The 21,123-nt window shown below is 58.4% G+C and overlaps 1 protein-coding gene across 1 annotated transcript; it reads left to right on the plus strand.

Annotated features, from left to right (window-relative positions):
- The first annotated feature begins 1,922 nt into the window (after nucleotides 1-1,922).
- On the plus strand, nucleotides 1,923-20,898 carry PRR35 (proline rich 35). Its single transcript, XM_076351290.1, has 3 exons — nucleotides 1,923-2,080; nucleotides 14,266-15,977; nucleotides 17,023-20,898. Exons 2-3 carry the CDS (start codon nucleotides 14,356-14,358, stop codon nucleotides 17,954-17,956), a joined length of 2,556 nt encoding a protein of 851 aa, XP_076207405.1. The 5' UTR covers nucleotides 1,923-2,080; nucleotides 14,266-14,355; the 3' UTR covers nucleotides 17,957-20,898.
- Nucleotides 20,899-21,123: the final 225 nt, after the last annotated feature.

Below are 21,123 nucleotides of genomic sequence, written 5' to 3' on the forward strand. Positions count from 1 at the left end.
TGCCTCCAGCATGAGCAGGAGGGCAGATCGGAGCCGTCCCCAGCTCCCCCGCCTGCTAACAGGCTCCCGGGGCTGCTTGGGGCTGCTCCCCTCAGGACAGCCCTGTGCCAGCCCCGGGGCAGTCCCAGGCAGGAGGGGATGGGACCCCCCTGTGCTCAGCCATGTGCACAGCGTGGAGGTGTGCGGATCTGAGAGACCCCCAAAAACACACCTCAGACAGGGTCCACCCCTGCTCCCATGCACAAGGGGACATCCAGAGGCAGCAGGGAGTGTGGCGCTGCAGCCGTCCGGGGGGACCGGGGTGCAGCATGGCCCCACCCAGGCACCCCACCGAAGGGCTCAGAACCCCTCCTGCCCCGCAGCAGCAGACCCCGGGAGAAACCTGCGTGGGGGCTGCCCCCATCCTCTCCTCTTCCTCCCGCCGGGTGCGGGTGGCAGTGCCAGCACCCTCGGATGGAGCGAGTCAGCCGTGCCCCCTCCAGCTGTCCCCCTGCTCGCTGACCCGGGCGGGGGGACGGCAGCCGGCTCCCCCCGACCTCCCCCCTCGCAGATGGCGTGGGCAGCCAGCACAGGTGGCCCTGCGCCACGGCAGATTGGGGCCGGCTGCCTGCAACGCGCCCGGGAAAGGCCGCGTCCCCGCCACAGCTCGGGGACAAGAGCAAAGCCAGGGCCCCCCGCATGGCGCAGGGGGTGCAGAGCCGAGGGGGGCACCAGAGACAGCTCTGGATCCCCACGCTGCCGTGGCCGGTGCCAGATCCAGCGCTTCGGCACTGGCACCAGAGCCCTGTAAAATACTAAACTGAGGATGCAGCCAGGCAACAGGGAGCCGGTGGGTCAACAGCGAGGGGGGGACACAGGGTCCCCTCGTTTGGCCCCAAAGAGATGAGCCGGGCCAGAGCATCAGGCAGTTTTGGGAGGGTCCGACTGTAAGGAATTGCATTAAACAACGCCATGCAGGGTCAGCCTGACGTGGATGGCTGGGCCAGATCCAGCATCTTGCAAGGGGTTTCTCAGGCTACAGCTGCCCCTGGTCCTTCCAGCCAGGGCCAACGCTTAGGTGGGTACCAGACACCAAAACTGGGTGGCCCGACACTCACTATTGTAGGAGAAGGGGACCTGCAAGGGGAGAAGGGGGGCACCCAAGGTCTGAATCACACCCATGGGGGGCTTCTGTCTCTGTCCACGGGTGATGGTGCTCAGGGATCCCAGGGCACGAGCTCCAGGGTGGGCACAGGGTGGGGACAATGGCGGGGCTGTCCCAGCCCAAGGGGACCCATCACGTCACGCAAAGGGGGGCATCTTGCGCTGGAGATGTGGTGCAGGAGCTGTCAGGGTGCGGGTTGCCGGCTGGAGCAGGTAAATGATTAATGCCGGAGAAAACTAGGCTGGCATCCTGCCCATCACCTGTCGATAGGAAAAGTTGATGTTGGGAGGGGAATTTTCACATCTAACCTTCCCCTCCCGCCTCTGCCTCCCCCCCACCGGGGGCAGAAGGCTGGAGCAAGGAGCCAGCCCTGAGCCACGCACGCACCCAGCCCCGAACCAGCCTCTCTCCGAGCACGTTCTCCTCCAGCCCAGCTGGTTTTGCTCCCAGCCTGCTCCGTCTGTGCACATTAAAGCTTTTTCTAGGTCTGAACTGCTTTTGGCAAGCCAGGCTCCTGTTGGCCTATCCCTCTCCCCACCACCCTCCCCATGGCTGGCTCCCCCCCATCCGCTCCCCGTCTGGCTCCCACTCCCCCTCCCCGGTCGAAGCCCTGCCAGGGACATGGCAAATCAGCGAGAAGCCTGCGGGGCAAATCGGTACAAATGAGACCAAGCAAGAGGGTGGGGAGGGACGGCAGGGGTGGGGGGGGGGAATGACTCCTGGGTTGGCGTTTCTGTTCCCGAGTTTGATGTTTCCTGCAAACAACCCTGTAAATGCTCAGGAGCAGCTTTGGAAGTCACCTACCCCCCGCCTCGGCGGGGTTTGGGAACGCCGAGTCCCAGCCGGGGGGACAGCCCTCGCCCCGCTCCCCCAGCCTCCCTGCAGCATCCCGGCCCCGAGCAGGGACCCAGCTGGGACGGGAAAGGGGGCCGAGCTGTAAGTCCTGACATTTCAATCTGTTCCGGGGCTGGACGGGGTGGGCAGGAGGTGGAAGGCACTGGGGGCGGCCGAGGGTCTCACTGCGGGTCGGGGCAGGGGAACAAAAACCCACCGAGGACCTGGAGGGAGAAACTTTCCCCCTGTTAAAAGCTGCCTTCTCCCGTCGGTTTTGTACTCTCCCAAAAAAGCGCCCAGCCATCCCATGGTGCCCGGGGAAGCCCGGTGCCGTGCCACAGCCGGGGGCTCAGCTGGGGGGCAGGAGCTGGTACCCGGACAGGGGATGTGCAAACTGCGGGAACGGGCAGAGAAAAACCGCTGGGTGCAGGGACGCGATCATTTCCAAGGGATGCTCTTTGATCCAACTCGCCGCTCTCTTTGCAAGCGTTGTAACTCCTTCTTATTAAAGGCGCTCGGAACTGGGGAGGTCATATGGGGCCTTTCTGCTTGGGTTGCTCTCCTAATGACATGTCCGATTGCCTTCGCTGGGAATTTGCTCACACGAGTCTCTGACAATAGAAAGTTTGTGGCGGATTTTGGACCGTTTCCCCGCGACCGTGTGGTGGATTGCAGAGGTCTGACTTTTCTTCTCACTGAAAAATGAAGCAATGTGTCGGGAACCAGCCTGGGCGGGCACAGAGCACAGATTAATTTTAATGTATTTACCTCTCCATCTTCGTATAACAATCAAGAAGAGCAATGGTTTTCTGCAGGCTTGGAGACATGATAAGTATTTGCAGTTGTGAAAAAGAAATACAAATGGAGGGGAAGGGTGAGATTTAGCAGTAAGACAATAATATCCATATTATCCATAATTTTTTTTCCTCTAAATCCTTCTTAATGGAAGCGAAAACTAAACTGAGCTGCTGAATTGTTGGAGGAAGCTAGTTACTGAAATGCTTAATGGTGTTGACTAAGAATATACCTCCTCACACCAGAGAGTGCGTGTTTACAGTAATTTTGGCAATTAAATCAAGAGGTCACGTAATGAGGAACAGTTCACAGCAGTCAGAGCCTTTTTAGGCCCTTAGAAAAAAAAAAAAGGCAAGGAAATCAGGTCAGTAAGTCCCAAATGTGTATCGCAGTGGTGGCAAACCCTGGGACCAGGACGGGGAGAGGTTTCGGGCATCTGTCGGGTTCTGCCTGCACTTTTGGGCATCTGTCGGGTTCTGCCTGCACGGCTGCACGGGGTCACCCTGCGCTCACCCCGCGCTCACCCCGTCTCGTTCCCCAGCCTCCACGGGGAGGATTTGGGTTCCCCTCTGTGAAAATCCGGGACAGGAGGTTGTGAATGTGTCACCCCCCATCCCCTTGGGTCTTCTCACCCTTTCCTGGAGGCCCCCAGGCATTTCAGAGCCCTGCCCGACCCAGAGACAGTTTGGGGGGGGACCCAGGTTTGAAGGGGGAAGGCAGAAAGTCACCCCCCTTCCTGCGCAGGCACCTCGGGGACTGTCATAGCAGCTGCTCCCAACATCCCTAGCCCAGCACCCTCCGGTGCTGCCGACGCACGGTGCCAGGCAGCCCGGGACTCGCAGAAACGCGGCTGCATGGCTATTTCGCGTGGTCTCGCGGCACAGCACAGGTTAATGAGCTGCCTTCCCCGCTTTATGCACCAGCTAATAACATCCCGGCATGTAAAGTCCCGGTGGCTTTGCCTCAGGCCGTTACTACTCCTCCTGGTCATTCCTTGGCCAGTACCGACCTCGCTGGGTGATTTCGTGGCCAAGTGCTACCTGCCCGCTCGGGATCTCGGCCTCTGCCTTCAGCGACATCCCTCGGCTCCCGTCCCCACGCTGCAGCCCAAACACTGCCCACGGTGCGGGGCCAGGGGCTGAGCTGCTCTGCTCTTTTTTGGGGGGGAAGTAGCTGGAAACGCAGGGAGCAAGACCACCAGGCAGCATCACCCTGGGAGCCGCCTTGATCTGCATTAAAAAAAAAACCCAGCCAAACACCCTTATCAAGAAACAGGCAGAAGGCAGAGAGGCGTCTGCTGCCTGCAGGTGAGCCCACAGCGTCCCAAATGTTCCTGCCCGAGACTAAATGCATGTTTCGGGCGGGGGAAATCTGCCTGCAAAGCAGCTGCAAAGAGGAGTGCTGCCTGGCGTGCTCGGGGTCCCCGCTGGCCAGCCTCCTCCCAGGGCAGTGTCCCTCCTGCTTCCCTCCTCTCTGCCGGGAGCATCTTATCCCCCAGGAAAAATCAGAGTTTCTCTCCTGCAGACGTTGTGGGTCTCCCTGCCTGCTGGCCTGGAGTCAGGGCGATCCCATCCCTGCAAGAGGTCTTCTGGCTGATTCAGCTCCTGCACCTTCACTGGAGTCGATCCCAACCATCTCTCCTGCTCTGCAATTTCCCTCGCTGTTCGCAAGCTCTCCCAACCAGCAGCAAACCATTTCCCCTTTTTGTTTTTTATTTCGCAGCTGGAGTTGCTTGTGCTTACCTAAGGATGGGGAGGGAGAAGCAGGGGAGGTTCCTAATTGGGACCATTTTGAAATGGGTTTTACAACGAGCTGGATTTCATAGATGTGGTCTCCAGAGCGCACCGGTGCTGCAGTCTGCACTGCACGCACTGCTGCCGGATTGGCGCATCAACCCCCCCACCAGTTTAGTTTATCAGCTTTTACCTTAAATATACCCAGTCCTTTGCGGGGGGCAGTTCCTTGGTGGCTGGTTAGACCTTGTCACAATTTAAACATTTCCCTCGCTGGCTGCATCCTAAAATCGCTGGCTGGAGCCAGTGTCGGGAGCTGGCAGGAGGGAGCAGGGACAAGCCTGCGTACTCCCAGGTGTGAAATGGGGACGGCTGCCAGCTCCTGCCGTGGGATCCCGCCTGGCTCTGCAAACCCACATGGGCTAGGGACACAAAGAGGGACATGGCGCTGTTTCGGGTGCACGGTTTAGCACTGCCGGTGTTTGCCCTGGGAGTAGAAAAATTAATGCCGTTGCAGCAGCATCCTGTGCCGCTGCAGTGTGGGAGCAGCATTGCAACAGCCCCCCTTTTCTAGGGGTGGTTGAAATCACTGACCCATCTTGGCCGTGTTTTGGCTAAAAAGAGATCTGTCCTCTAGCTTAGGGGAGGGGGGATCTTTTGGGGATTGCCCTGGGCAAGCCAGGATCCCAGCCAAGCAGAAGGAGGGGTGTACTCTTTCTGTGCCAAGGTCTGTCCCCCGCGACCTGCGGTCCGCTCTCCTGCCCTGCCCTGCCTTCCCCTGCCCACCCCTGCCCTCCTGGGCTGGCAGGAGGGTCCAGCAAGAGGGAGGGAGTGAATGAGTGTCTCTGCTAGCGGGTTCATGTCCCAAGGATGCACTGAGGAAGGCTGCATGGGGCGATCCCAAATGAGGGCTGCCACCAGCAGGGCTCTGCTTGGGAAGCCCCCGTGGACGCTGACCCATCTCAGAAAGTCCCAGGAGGGTGAGCTGTGGGACAGCCAAGCAATCCCCCAAGCACTGCTTGCTCCATCCCACGCTCTGCTGAGATGCGCAGAGGTCCCTACAGGGACGAGATGGCCCCTGGCTCGACGTGCCCCGCGGCACGGGTGGCCCAGACCTGTCAGGGAGCGCCCAGGGTGGACCAGCCTCATCTCGGGCTCTGGGAATGCTGTGAAGCAAATCCTCCTCAAAGTCCTTTCCAGCCTCATGAATGACGAGAAGGTGCCAGGGTGAATTTACCAGGGGCAAAGCGTGCCGGAGCAGCATGACTGCCTTCTGCGAGGAGTCGACTGGCTGCCTGGATAAGGGGAGAGAAAGGGGTGTTGTTTATGTGACCTTAGCAGGGCCCCTGACATGGTCTCCTCCAGTATCCTCATGGCCGAATTGGAGACATAAGGACAAGGTGGGTCAAAAAACTGGTTGGACTGCCAGGCTCAATGGGTTGTGCTGAGCAATGCAAAGTGCAGCTCCTGGCTTGGAGACATGGGCTGGAAGTGGCCTGCCAGAGCTCAGCGAAGGGAAATGCAAAGTCCCGCGTCTGGGATGGAGAAACCCCGTGAAGCAGGACACATCGGAGGCCAACTGGCTAAAAGGCAGCTTTGCAGGAAAGGAGCCACATCCATCACACGAGCAGAGCCAGAACATTGTCTGCCGGGAGCTGGACCAAGAGAGGAGAGGGTGGGAAAGACCCTGAAGAAAGCAGGAAGTGTTGAATGGGGACGTGAAGATATGGATGGGGAAAGTTGAGGGAAGTGCTTGTGATGTCCATGCGAGCAGATCCTCTCCTGTAGCAAAGGCAACGAGGTCAGTGAGGATACAGCAATGGACACATACAAGAGCAGAAGAGGGTTGGACTGCAAGGGAGGAGGTGGGCAGGCAGAGGAAGAGTGAAGGCTCTCTACCCCCGTCCTCAAAGGAGATTGGGTGGATTAGAACTGGAATAAGGTGAATTTTCTGGCTGCAAGATGGAGACCGATTCGGTGGAGCAGGACACCTGAGCAGCTAGTACAAGCACAGCGGGTACGTCATGGGAGAGAGCTCAGGATGTGAGAAAGGTTATATCAAGACAGGAACCCTTGGCCACCTTTGGGGTGTCTTAGGAGACACAACAAGAGCTGGGCTCTGCTAGGCCAGCAAAAGCAAAGTGGAGAGGAGATCTCCTTCCTTTCTTATCATTGCCATCCCCAGCGCATTTAAGGAGCGTGAACTGTCCAAGGATAAATGGAAAGTGAAAAGGAAGAGAACGTTTCTAAGTATTGGTGCTGAGGAACAGAAGTTTCGGAAACCCATGGAGCCTTCTGAGGGGACAAGGGGTGACGAAATGCACCTCGTTGTGCGACAGAGCTCATTGCTTTGCAGGGGAGGTGGCAGGGTGCATCATGTCTGTACCCAGCCTGGGGACCCGTGCTTGCAATGGGGCAGAAGAGATGATCTAATGACTATGTCCACACTGAGGACCGTCACATGGCTTGGTCTGTGGTGGGAGAAAGAGGTGGATTTTGGGAATCGGTGCAGAGCTGAGCCCCGCATTGCCCTGCTCGGACTGGTGCCTGTGTGCCACAGCACGTGGGAGGGGACAGGCCCAGGTGACCAGGAGGAAGGGGCTTCTGGAGATGAGCCACCATCTCCAAAGGTCTGCCAGGTGGAAGGCTGAGAGGGCATCTCCCAGGGCAGGTGGTCACAGGCAGTGGGATGCCACCCTGGGCTGTCAGACCAGCAAGAGAAGGAGAAACCTGTAAGTGGGGAAAGAAACTTCAGAGGTCATAGAAACTGGAAGAAGTTATGGAAATTTTTCATGTGCAGCGTATCATGTCCAGCATGAAGGTGACTACATCAAGCACCCTTCCAGCCCCTGGGAACAGGAAAGATAACACTCTGGACCTCCAGGAGCCCTGCACATCACAGGCGTGACACGGACTTTACCACGTAGAGAGCTGGACTGTACCTTCCTATTCCAGCTGCATGCACTTCTTAAACCTCCCCCCCAGTTCTCTCCAGATGTTCGTCCTCTTCCCCTGCTCACCATGCCAGCCTTGGACACCACCTCCTCCAATACCTTTAGGTTCCAGCCACACTGCTGAGCCTCCTGGCTTGCACCCAGCTACCTTCCCCTCTATTCAGCTGCACATTTTCATTTGGAGACTGATGTTGTCTTCACAGATTTGGAAGTCTGCTTGCCATTGAGCCACTGACTCCATGGCTGGGAGCCTGTGGTCTCCTGGGGCTCCATTAGCAGGTACAAGTGGAGGTGGAGGAAGATGTAGAAAACTCCTGTAGTGGGGCCCAGGTACAAGCTTGTGCGGGGGGTTGATATAATGTGGAGAGACAGTCTTACATCTCCTCACCAGGATAGCCTCTTCCCCTGGAGGGCTTGCAGCAGGAAAGGCTGTGGGAGGAAAGCCTTTCACGGTGGAGGACCCTCGCATCTCTGGAGAGTAGCCTGGAGGCTGTGACGGCCTGATCTCATCTCTCAAGGAGCCTGTGAGTTGTGTTGTGTGTGTCACAGGCAGAAGACAATGACTCCAGCCCATTGTCACTTGGTGGAACGCTTGCCACCACACATGCTTTTCATAGGATGCTGGGGTTGCCCCAGGGAGTCTTCAGGCTAACTGAGATTCAGGGACAGACAGCTGCTTTTTGGTGATGGAGGCTAGAGGCAGAGGTGCTCAGGAGAGGGCAGAGACATAGAAATGCTTCTTGAACAAGTGCACAGATAGGAGAAGATTTTGACCCCAAATTAGGGAAGACTTGTGTGCGTGAAGGCGCTGTGGCTCCAGCACACAGCGGGGAGTAAGTTCATCATCTGGCCTGAAGGGCACTCCAAGGCTGGGCAGGTGATCCCAGACAGCCCGCACTTCGAAAGGCAGCAGTGCTCACAAAGACGGAGCCACCTCATGTCGGGGCTGGTGTTTGGGAAGGGCTACAGACTGGCTTTGGGTCTGCAGGTGGCCCTCACCAAAAGCTGCCTGTGAAGGGAATGTGAGCTTTCCCAACCAGAAACTCCAGATCCCTCCAAATGCTGGAAAACTAAAGGTTGGGAACCCAAATGCTTTCTGATTTTTAGACCACGACTGTGACTTTGGCTTGCCCCCAGGATCTGAAGCACATGGTTTGGTGACCCCACGCATGGAGACATGCAACTGTTGATGAAGAACCCTCTGGGTGGCGGAGCCACGCTGAGCTACGGCACATGGGTAACAGCCTCTGGGCCTCACACGCAAAGGCGTGGTGGGTGGGCAGACGTGGAAGAATTGGCAATTTGGGGCAGATGGGAAATCCCAGGCCTTTCTGAAGACATTATGTGGCTCTGGGAAGAGAAGAGCTTTTGGTGCAACAGTTGAGACCAAGCCAGAGGAAGACACATCTCGAGGTGGGAATAGTTTCAAAGCTGCTGATGTAGGGGACCCCCAAAGGCGGAGGTAGCAGGATGCCCTCACACGGTCACTTTACAAGAGCAGTTTTCAGCACGCAGCCGCCGTTATGGGGTGAGGTTCGGGAGTTGCAGAGCTCCCAGGCCCCACCAGCCAGGCTTCCCTCCTCTTGCTGAGTGCCTGCTGCTTTGCCATGGCCAATTGCCCTCGTCCCAGCCTCTGATAAATGCTTAAAAGCTCAAATCACACAACCCCAGGCTATGAAAACAAAAAGGGACCCGATATCCGCTAATAGCCAAGCAGCCCCTGCAGCAAAAGCATGTAGCGTAGGGAAAGTGGTTTGCATTGATCGGTGGCTCCCCGCTGCCACCCGCTCCCCTCCCCACAATGCCTGTCTGGCTGCTCCAGCCTCTGCGCTGGTGAAAAAGGGATAAAACCCGATGGGAAGCACCAGAACGGGAGAGTCTGGGTGACGGCAGGAAAGGGATGGTTTGTGGGGTTAGTGTGAGATCCCATAGAAAAGCCACCCTGCCCCTGTTCCCCGCTGTACCATCTTGGCTAGCACGGTCATCAGGGCAGCGGGTTCCCTGGGATGGCCATTTCTCCCGACAAATAGCAATGCCGGGACCACACAGATTGGTGTGATTCTGAGCCCCGGGAGCATAAGTGACCTGGACAGCCCAGAAGGAAGCAGCTGGGTGGATGTAGGTGCAGGGAAGAGTTGTCCCTGCAGTTGGTGCTGGGCATGCAGGGGACTGCAAATGAATTCCTGTCTGTGCAGGCTAGGACCAGCTCATGAGAGACTGCGGGAGCCTGCAGCTGCAGGATGAGGTGCGAGGCAGGAGGTTCATCCCAGCATCACTGAGTGGAGAAGAACTTCAGTGCCTCTCTTGAGCCCCTTCCTCCATATGATGTTCTATGGCCATCTGGGAAAGGTTGAGGGCAGCCAATTTCCATGGGAGCGTTGTGGCTCCCTGGCAGCCTACAGGCAGTGTTGGAGGACTCAGAGAACAGCAGCAAAGAAGGGAGGACATCAGTTTGAAAGATGGGGTCTTTGTCCCAGCTAGAAAAGCTCTTGAGGGTCTGCAAAAACAGGCATCAGGACAGGTCCACAGTGGCAGAGCTTCTCCAATGGACGCATGCGCTGCAGACCTGTCTTTGAACCAGACTGCTGCACTTCAGCAGAGTCTTTTTGTCTCTCCCTCCCCTGAGCGGTGGGCGTGGGTATGCCTACATACAGGTGGAGAGGGTTGTAGTGTGGGTTTGTATTGATAGAGGAAACCTGCCAGCCCCAGCCCCTGCCTGCAAATGGCTGCCGCAGACCGGGAGGAGGCTCAGGGAAGGGGAAGAGGTCTGGCAGGGTTTGGCCCTGTGTCTGGCTTCAGCCTGGAAAGGAGATGGTGAAGCAGGGATGTGATGGTGAACCATGTGGCTGGAGGGTGGACAGGGACTGTGGTCACTGCCTCCTCTAGCCAAAAAGTTGGGGGACATCAAAAGAACTTGTGGGGACCAACAGGCTCGGGAAGCTGAAGGATGAAGCTCTGTACAGTGTGCTGAGAACTCCCCGCTGCAGGACGCTTTGGGGGCTGAACATTTCCACGGCTTCAAGAGAAGCCCGCACAGATTCACGGCAGGGCAAGTCACTGCCGTGTGCTGCACGCAGAGGCACCCGGTCTGCTGTAGGACTGAGCTGTGATGGCTGAGGGTTTAGGAGAATTGGAGCAGTACCATAGATGGCTGCCCCACATCCTGGGCATCTGCTTTTGATTGTTATTAGAGACACAAGCTAGACGGACCTTTGATGCGATGCAGTTCAGCTGCCTCGATGGTTGTATGCACTTCCCTGCATCTCTGTGTCTGGAGCTCAGGCTGAGACTGGGATTTTTTAAGTACTGGAGCACCAGGGAGTGCAGATCTCTTTTCTGGGCATCTCTTCCTTCTTCCTTCCCTTTGTCTTTCCCTCTCTTTCTTCTCCCCTTGCCACTCTGCTCCCTCCATCTGACCGTGCCCCCCCTCCCCTTGACGGTCCCGGGGAGGAGAGCAGAGATGCTGCAATTCCCAGGCACAGGTGCACGGTCCCCGCCGCGCGCTGCCCCCAGGCACGGCCCCCACCGCCGCAGCTGACAGCCCACTGGAAATAATGTGTTGTGGCAGAGAGAGACTCAGCAGACCACGAAGATCTGCTGGTGCGGGAACTGCTCAGCAACCAGGAGCCGCAACGCCTGTCTCCCGGCTCCACAGGGCCTGATCCAGCTCTGGGGATGCCTCCGCTCTACCGGAGCCTGCCTGGCTCACACACGGGGCAATTTCCCACCCTCTCCCCTTCTTTTTCTTTGCTCTTTCCTATTCTCCTCCCTTGCTGTTCCTCTCTGCAGCATTAGGGAGGTGGAAGCAGCCAAGCTGCCTGTCCCCTGCGCGGGATGGCTCCCTGCCGTCCCCCGCACCACCAGGCAGAGGAGGGGAACGAACAGCTTTTGCAGCAGCATTGGAGGAGGAGGATCAGGTGTGCAGGAATGGAACAACCAGTTCCAGTCTCCCAGCAAAGATTTAATCTGCCTCTGGCATATAAACAGCAAATGTTTGCTCAACTGACCTGCAAACAGGCGGCGTGCATCGCAGCGGGGCTGAGGCACCTGGCTCCCCACTCAGCCGCTCTTTGTTTCTTGCCCTCTAGCAGGTTGGGTGTATGGGGAGATGGGGCAGGGGATCAGGGCACAGCCACGTCCAGGATGCTCGGGGCACCTCAGGCTCGGTGGCTGGAGCCAGGGAGCGATGCTCAGAGGGACCCCATCCTGCACAGCTGCTGCTGCATCCCTTCTGCTCCCCTGAGCATCGCAGCGTGTGTGCAGAGCTCTCACAGCTCACAGGCGTGACGCACACAGAAAGTGTCTGAGGGCTCAAGGACAAGCATGTCCCTCCGGTCAGGCGGTCAGGCTGTCGCTCGCTGCGGTGAACCTGCAGGCAGGAGGCCCCGAGCTCTGCCTGCGCATCCCACTGCGATGGGAGAAATCAGCCTTGGCTGCTGCAGGTCAGGTCTGCACCCCTGGGGCTCCCCTCAAAATCCCAGGGGACATGGGTTCATTACAAGGGGACGTTTTTGCCTATTTTCTGCTAGACCAGATCTTAGCGGCAGGGTCAGCTTCCAGCTCAACCGACATGTGGGCATGCAGAGGACTGTCCCCAAACCCTGCCTGCAGCTCAGCCTGCTCCACAGGCTCCTGCGCCGCACTGGGGAAGCCACAGCATGGCTTGTTCCCTGTCCCCATCGCAGGCAGGAGATACTCTCTGCTGTTTGACGACAAACCTCAGGAAGAAAGTGGAAAGGGTCCTACACAGGTAATTCCCTCTCCCGTCATGCAAATGCTCTCACCATGCTCCCAGAGGAGGGTGATGCCCCTTGGTGCCGGTGGTGAGGAGAGTGGGTAGCAGAGCACGGAGCATCCTCCAGTCCAGCACAGCCACCGCCTGGGCATGGGGCTGGTGGGACTGTCCGCGGGGCCACCGCTCCTGCAGGGCACGCGGTATTCCAGGCTGTGGCCAGAGCAGCGATGTGTACCCGGAGCGGGATGCTTGGGGGAGGAAGCACAGGGCCATGGGGCGAGCAGCCAGCCCCAAGGACGTGGGCTCACCGAGAGGAGCCATCTGCAGCAGCCATGCCACCCAGCCCTGGCAGGTGGGGAGCACTGTGGGGCCACACAGCAACCCGGCTCCCGGTGCTGCTGCCACGCCAGCCCCTTCTCTGCCCATTCCACTCTGATCCCAGCTCTTCGGGCCTGCTGTGCCGGTCTCCCCCAGGAGCTGCAATGCTCCTCCCCAGCCCCACGGGGAAACCCCCCCAGGCCATGTGCAGAAGGATGAGGGCTACGGCTGGGCTGGGCACGCTCCAGTCCAGTGGGGAGCAACGCCCGTTGCGGGGGCTGTCAGCTCCTTGAGCCACCGCCTCGACCTGCCCAAAGCCGCAGCGTGCCCCAGTGCGCAGAGACGCGCTCTTTCCCTTCCCATCCTGCAAAACGCGTCTCCTTCTCCCCAAAAGCCGGGGAGCAGATTGTTTCCCCGAATGGCTCCAACTGCCACATCAGTGGCAATCTGGAGATGCCGCTGCCCCCTTCTCCTTCCCGGGCTGTGCAATCCCACACCAGCCTGGCTGCGGGGTCTCCCGGGGTATAGCTCTGCCCTGGGACCTGCCACGTGGGGGAAGGATTTGGCCCTTGAGAAATGAGCCCCACCCACGCAGAATGAGCCCTCAAATTCGCTGCCCTCCCCAGGAGAAATGCAGGTTTTTGTTCTAACGGGGAGGAAGCCGGCAAGTGCCTCCAGGGCAAAGCGGTGTCTGGAGGGGTGACGCAGACGTGTGCATTGGTGTCGGGTGCTCTGCGACTGCACGAGATCGCTGCTTGGCCATCTGTGGAGGAGCCCAGTTTCATGAGCGTGGAGCCTCTGCAGATCCGGCTCCTCTGGGAGGCGAGGAGCCGGGGTGCTGTGCTCCCCTGCCTGCTCCCGGGGCAGGCGGGGTGACGGGCTGTGGGACAGGCGTGACCCCGCCGTCCCCAGGGAGGCTGTGGTGGGAAGCACACAAAGGCCAGCCCTGTGTCGGGGGGCTGTGGGGGACATTCCCCAGACAGTTTGATCGCAGGGAAGACGCCTGGAAGTGGGGAGGTGTGTTTGGATTGGTTTTCCAGGCCGGATTACCCCTGTCCTGGCACAGGACAGGGTCAGCCCCGCGTAGGGGGGCAGGACCGCCTTTCCAGCAGCAACGCCAGGTTAAAGGCAGGCAGTCCGCCGCCTCTCCCCGTCCAGTCTGTCCATCCGACTGTCCTCTTTGCACCACGACTACACATTCACGTGCAGGGTTGTATCTGCATTTAGCCCAGCTCTGCACCAGCTTTGGTGCATGAGCTTTGGAACACCTCGGTTGGCTCTGGCACTGCAGCACCCCAGGAGACGGCAAAGCCGCACGGGTCTGTGCCCAGCGCAGCACGCGGGGCTGTGGGCAGGTTTCTCCTCCGTTCCCTGCCCTCAGCAGGGGAATCATCCCTGGGCTGGCCTGGGGCTGCCCCAGGGAGGCTCCGGCTGGGCGGGCAGGTCACCTGGGAGCTTCAAAGTCAGCTCGAGGTGGTTTAGCTTCAACGCCTTTAACAGCGTTTGGTTTCCTTTTTCTCTGGGGTGATTTGACAGAAGAGGGTTAAAAATGGGGCCAGCATTTACGGGCACACCAATAGTGTTTGGGCAAAAATTCCATCACTGGCCTGGGTTTAAATCCTAAACACGGAAGCTCTAGACCGAGGTCCCAGCAGCTCCGCTCCCTGGGGCCAGGAGGTGCCCATGGAGCAGAGCCATCATCCCGGGGAGCCACAGGCACAGCTCACCAGCTCCATGCTGTCCTTCTTCCAGGGCACACAGTGGTTCCCGGAGAGGTGTGGGAAGATTCACGTGCTGTGCCCCTCCATTCCCACAAGGAGCCGTCCCCAGGCACTTGCCACCATGTCCAAAGATGACGTGAGCTGCAAGCTGACCTCCGTCTACAAGCACAAGGAGAGGAAGCCGAAAAAGCCCCACTACATCCCGAGGCCATGGGGCAAGCCGTACAACTACAAATGTTTCCAGTGCCCCTTCACCTGCATGGAGAAGTCCCATCTCTACAACCACATGAAGTACAGCCTGTGCAAGAACTCCCTCTCCCTCCTCATCGAGTCCGACTGGCCCTACAAGAAGGGCAATCTGCTCCACCCAGAGCTGCGGCTCCTGCACGCAACGGAGACCTCCCGCCTGCATGGGCAGCGGGACAAGCAGGAGACCTGCGACTCCTCAGCCACGTTGGGAGGGTCAGTTAGGACCAAGCAGGCCTCCGGCAGGGACGGCCATGAGGACAAGCTGATGTCAGGGGTGGAGATCCTGCCTGCTGAAGGGGCTGGTGAAGAAGGTGGCCCATTCCCAGAGGAGGAGGAGGATGTTGCTGGCCTGTTGAGGGAGATGGATGCGGGGGAGAAGAAAGAGAAAAATGAAGAGGCAGGTTGCCAAGGTGACCCAGCTGAACCAGAAGTGAACACTTTGGTCTTCGGTTTCAAGAACAAGAGGGACAAGCCTTGCAAGGAGGTGGAGCCCGACTTCATCATCACAGACGTCTTCTCCCTCAAGAACCACGTCATGAAAAGCAGGGAAATGGCCTCCCCAGACCTAGATGCTAAGCCAAAGCATTGCAAAGTGCCAAAGAAATGCCTGGCCAGCAGCGGGATCCTCATGGAGCAGTGGAAGCTGGTGGCAAATGGGCAAAGGAGGAACACACCTGAGGTCTCCTCACCTTGTACCGACAGCAACATCATCCCGTGCTACCCGCCTCCAGCCTACAGTGACTACCATGAACCTCAGGGCCTCAACCTCTCACTGCTGGGTATTAACTACCCGTTAAACCCCAGTCTTTTCTCCTACCTGAGCCCCACCATGGCCAACAGTGCTACGACACACCCGCACTTGGCTCAGCTGCCCTTCCTGGCCTCCACGGCCCAGCTGATGCACCCACATGCCTCCCACTTCCAGCCTCTGCAGAGCCCCGAGCGCTCAGCCTTCCTTCCCCGCTTCTACTACCCCTTGCTCTTCGAGCACACCTTCAGCTCCACTGAAAGCAAGATGTCCTCCAGCAAGCCAGAAGCCCAGCAGCTGGTGGGCTCTGTCATGCCCACGCCGCCCCAAGCCAAACCTCCCAGTGAGCCAACCAAACCAGGGCTGCTGAAGGTACCGGTTCTGAAGACAGGTTTTCCTTGGTCCAAAGGTGTCAGAGAGGAGCCAGCCTCCGAGCTCAGCCACCCTGCCATGCTGGGGCAGGAAGAAGAGGAGAAATGGCTGTCCCAAGAGAAGGACAGCAACTCAACTTTGGGCCTCAACAACCTACGCAAAAAGCCAGCCACTGACATCTATCAAAACATGGTGGGGATGAAGGACGGTACTTTTGCCCACAGCAGCGTCCAGAAGACAGAGTTACCGGTGGTGGCCTGTCTGGAGACCAGCAGCCCTCCAGGCAACTCCCTGAAGAGGAAGTTCACTGCCAATGGGCTGGATTTGATAGGACCTGAAAGGCTGATGCCGGGAAAACTCAGCTACCAGAGCAGGTAAGGTGCCTGTGTTCTCTCTGCCTCTTCCTCACATCTGGTTGGCCCTAAACATCACCTTCATACCCCATTGTATTACTGACCCCCCACTTGCCTCTAAACCATGACATGAGTCTCCAAGGGCTGAGCACACTCCAGGCTGGTGGTCCATACCAATGCCCGCTCAGAGCAGGGCTTTCTGCCCTCCAGGAACAAAGGACTTGAATAGCCTTCAGGTGCATCCAAGCACCCGGGCTATGTCACCACTTGCTGTCCCGTGCTTTCCCCTGTTTTATACAGAGCCAGAAGCGATGTGGTGTCTGTGCGGTGTGGACCTGTGCTCCCCAGGCACCAGGAAATCTCCTCTTGGGTCCCCAGATATCCCAGGGTTGCTGGAACAATCGTTGCCTGTTTTTAAACATACGCATTTGCATTCCTTTGATTTGCCTTCTGGTTTCAAAGCCCAGAGGGACGGTCACGTTTCCAAACAATTCCTTTTTCCTGGGGCTAGAAATGTGCACAGCTCCTTTTAACAAAATTTCAGTTCCTCCCCTGGTTGTGCAAGTCCAGCTGTGGCTCCAAGAAAAATGTCACTGTAAACCCCACCACTCTTGGCACCTGGAGGAGCTTTCTCTGGAGAAGCTCTCCATGGTTTTCTATCTCCACCTGCCTCTTCTCTGCTCTCAGGCTGGCTGGAGAGATCCCCTCCAAGTGGGCCTTCAGGACTGTGGGATGGTCATTTCCATCAATGTTCTCCAGTGCTCCAAGAAGGAGAATCCAGGTTTGGCTAGCTGAGGTGGGATCACTTATCAGCACCATCTCCACAGACTGGCCCCTCCCCAAAATAGCCTGTGGCAGGGTCCATCCACCTCCTGGGAGAACGATGCCAGGAGCAGGTCCAGCCAGGGCTCTGCATGCTCAGATCAAAGCCCTTCCTGGAAGGGTCTCACGCTGGCAGCAGACAGTGGAGGAACCCTGGCTGAACCTGGCAATGCTGGCCCTGGACATATGCCCAAGGATTTTCCTCTCTCTTTCCCTACTGATTGTATCCACTTCTTCTCTGCAGTGGTTCAAGGGCCAACCCTGGCCACATCCCCAAGGCCCTAGACCACTGGCACACAGAGGTCCTCGCAGGCCGGCCTGAGGAACTGGAGAGGGGCAATGACGCTGAAGTTCTTCCCTCTGTGGGTGCTGGCCTGGACCATGGCCTCTGCAAGCAGAGCAGACCCCAAGAGACTTCTGCCACCATGACAGACTCTGAGGCCACAACCGTGCTTATTGGGGACCTGTCCAAAACCTTAGAGGAGTACCAAGAGGTGGAGAAGAAACTGTCTGATCTGGCAAAGGAGGACACCCCTGGGCAAAAAGAGCTGAGGGACCAGCTGGTCAAAATCCAAAGGGAGCTCTACCACATCCACCAGGCACTGGAGAAAGCCACCAAACCCCACGAGGGGCCTCTGGACCTCTCGGTGAAGAGATCCTCTGAAGGTCTGGAGAAGGTCCAGCAGGCCAAGAAGGAGCCCTGCAACATGAGCCTGGGAAGTGAGAAGCTCCACGGCAAAGACCAAGGGGCCCTCAACAAATGTACGGCCACCGGGGAGGCTGGAGATGGGGAGGGGCTGCCAAACTGCCTCCTCGAGGCCGAGAACAAAACCATCGACCTGCTGATCAAGATGAGCCGCTCCGAGAGCCTCCGGACATCCTCCTCCGAGGCCCACCTGGGCGCTGTAATCAAGGCTGAGGTCCTGCCGCTCACCATGCCCCTGGAGCTCCGGCACGTGATGGAGCCCTACTACAGTCGTACCACCAAGTGCGAGGCAGACTCCAGCGTCCTGCTCTGCTCCGACGGCAGATCCAGCACCACGCAGGGCCCTCAGCTCCCGGTCACCACTGAGGATGGGCCCCTGGGCTGCCGGGCCATGCAGCGCTCCCTGTCCTGCAGCCTTCCCAGCGAGACAGACGCAGTGTGTGTCCACAGCCCTCTGCATGCCGACCCCTAAGTCCACCTTGCTCGAAAGCTCCTGGATCTCACTGACCACCTCATGCTTCACCTTCCTAGTGTCCCACCTCTCTGCTCCCCCTCTTCCCCATGGATGAAAGCTTAACCACTGCCTGGCTGGGGCCACGTTGCGTGGGGTCCCAGCTAGCTCCCCCGGCTGACTCCACAAGGTGTAAAAAAACAGTCCCTGTCCTACCCCAGTGTCAAGGACGGTGCTCCTGGGCTCTGCATACTCCAGAGCTTCAGCTCCCTGGTCCTGGAGCTCCCTTTGAAAGGGAAGTCACTAGCAGGCAAAAAAAAGGGAACTGCTAAAAGCACCAAGCTTTCAGCAGAAGGCTCATCCAGCCCTCTCATCAGAGACACTCAGGGACTTTTGCAACCCGGCTCCCATGATCTGTGGACAGGGGAGGGACCACAGACAGGGTATCTGCAAGGCCAAGCCTCGGTCCAGCCATGGTTGTGCTCAAACAGACTGTGGCTGCCACCTTGTACAGAGCAAAGACACGGTGGCTTTGCCCCATGGTGGCTTGAGGGTCACAGCAGGGAATCAGATGCCCAGCCGGACTGACCCAGACGCCAAGTACTTTCCACACTGTGGAGACAAGAACATCTTCCCAGCCATAATGACAAGACGACACAGGAGCCACCTTGCCACAGCTCCACACCTGGGTCCTGAGCTCTCCTGCCAAGGGCACTTGCCACATGTGGGGACTGCTGGGCCATGGGGACTTGTTCCTGCCCACCAGTCCTCCAGTGTCTGGCTCCTTCTTTTGCCTTTACACAGGAAGGACCTTCCCTCCCTCTGCCATGATGGCCTCTCCCCCTGCAGACATGATGCATGTTCCTCACAAAGTCCCTGATCCTGCAGAGCACAGCTCCCCTGAGCTCCTGCCCGCTAGTCCTAATCCCCCAAATGATGATACATGGGACAGCAAAATGGGTGAGACGATGCTGCGACGAACCCCACTGCGCAAGGGGCAAAGACCCTAAAAACAACTGTGAAGGGACAAACTTGGCCTGTTCCAAGATGGAACGGTGCTGAGCGGCCACCCCTCAGCCAGAGCACCGGAGAGCCAACCACCCAGGCAGGTGCCTGCTGCTTGCGGGATGAGCACTGGCCTTCCCAAAAGGCCACCTTCTCCCCGTGCTTGCTGGGGGCTCTTGCCTCTGTTGGGCAGCCCGGTACCCACCATAGGGCAGTCACACCTCCCTGTCCCCTGCCACCCCACTGAGCAGCATCTCCTCTGGCTCAGGATGTCCCCATGCTTGGGCCAGGATTTCTTGGACTCCCTCCCACTGTGGCAGGTATAATGGGCTCTCCTCAGCTTGGAAAAGCCAGGCACCCTTTCCTCTCCCATCCACACTCCCTGTTCAGGAGATGGTGGGGTCCCCTGTTAGCACCCAGGGGTCAAGCCGACTTGACCTGGTGGCTTGTTCTTTGCAATGAGAAGAGCCGGGATGGGGGGGCAGGAGGGCAGGACAAAAAGGACAGCAAGCAAAGCCACAAATAAGGGACCTACACAGCACAGCAAGGGAGCTTTAGATGCTGGCTCTTCTCTGGGCACAAAGTGGACAATCCTACTGCGGGTGGCTGGAGAAGGCAAGCCCGCACGTGGGACCTGGGACTCCCAAGTACTGTGATGGACCCAGACAACAGGAAGAGTTGACTCTTCTCACCTGATTGCTCTCTGGACAAAGCTTCCACCTCATCAAAGGGGTTTATTTCTCACTCAAGGACTTTGCTTAGGGCACACAGGCCTGTGGAGTTATTGGTCTCTTCTCTCTGGGGAAAAGTGTGGGGTGGGGGGGCATTCAAAAGGAGAGATGCTCAGCTCAGCACCGTGGCCCTTTTGAGCCAGCTCCAGATCTTCCTGATGGGCCATGTCCTGCTGCTTCCCAGCATGGCCCTGGCCCTACAAGGCCCAAGTGAAGGTCATGAGACCCCACCAGAAGAGACCCCAGAGCTTGGGTGCAGGATCCTCGATCCCAGAGCCCAGGGGAGGTGGCGTTGGGCCTTTCTTTCTGGGTTTGAATAGTGCTGTCATCTTTGGATGCCGTAACACCATCAGCTCAGCAGCCCCCTCCATACCAAGCACCTTGCTCACATTACCCACTCCCAACAGCCTGCCAGTCTCTCCAGCCTCTTCTGCCACCCTGTGCCCCTCTGTCACCCCGTGCCCCTCTGTCACCCACCCCCTCCCAGCTCCCTTGCTCACAGAGCCCTGGCAGCCGCTGTCCCCCACGCCAGCACCAGCCCGTTCCCATATCTCAGGGCTCCCTACTCTCCCCCACACCAGCTTCTCTGTGCACCTTTCATGCCAGGACCCTCATCCAGCGCACAGCAGGGCATCCACAGGCACAGCCAAGAAGCTGGATCCCCATTTTCCCGTGACGTCCTTCCCTGCCCACCCAGCCTTTACCTCCTCTGAGGAACAACAAGACGTGTAGGTCCCTTCGCCCACCCGGGAGCCCCATCTCCTCCCAGCCCCAAGCATCGCACTGTTTTTCTTAGCAGATCCCCATCTGAACTTGGGTACCTTGGAGGCCCAAGACACCAGAGGGGTAGCTGAACTCTGTGACCAGCACCCCTGGGCTTCAGCGGGAGATCTGTGCCCAGACCACCAGGCAGTGCTGCCTTTCACCCCTTTTTAGCTAAGATATTGCCTGCACACAAGTCACCTCTCCCTCCCCAGCCCCGACTCCATCCTACCACCCCGAGCTGGGATGCTGCCCTGCTCCGTGGTGCCCACGCTGCGAGCTGGCACCTCTCTCACGAGCGGAGCTGGCGCCAGCAGCACTTGCCACATCGCTCACGGTCTCCCTTGCCTCTGCAGAAAGCCGGGGGGGCAAAGTGGGAGGTGGAGGCCGATCACACAGTATTTATCGTTCACAGTTTTACGAATGTACAAAATAAAAACCAAACCATTAAAGGGAAAACCTTCGAGCGGGAGTTGCTGCTGTCTGCTTTGTTCTCCTCTCCGGGGAGCCCTGCCTGCTCTGGTCAGATCCTGCAGCGGCCCCACGCCATGGCTCTCCATCACAGAGCCACGCACTCCCCGGGTTTCGGAGGCTCAGGGTTAGCCACCAGCAGGATGTGGCCAGATGTTGACGCTGGCTGCACATGGTCAGTATTTACATGGGTGGGTTTTGACTGTTTTCTGCTGCTGG

This window comes from Aptenodytes patagonicus, chromosome 13 (genome assembly GCF_965638725.1).
Source record: "Aptenodytes patagonicus chromosome 13, bAptPat1.pri.cur, whole genome shotgun sequence".
NCBI classification, from domain to species: domain Eukaryota; kingdom Metazoa; phylum Chordata; class Aves; order Sphenisciformes; family Spheniscidae; genus Aptenodytes; species Aptenodytes patagonicus.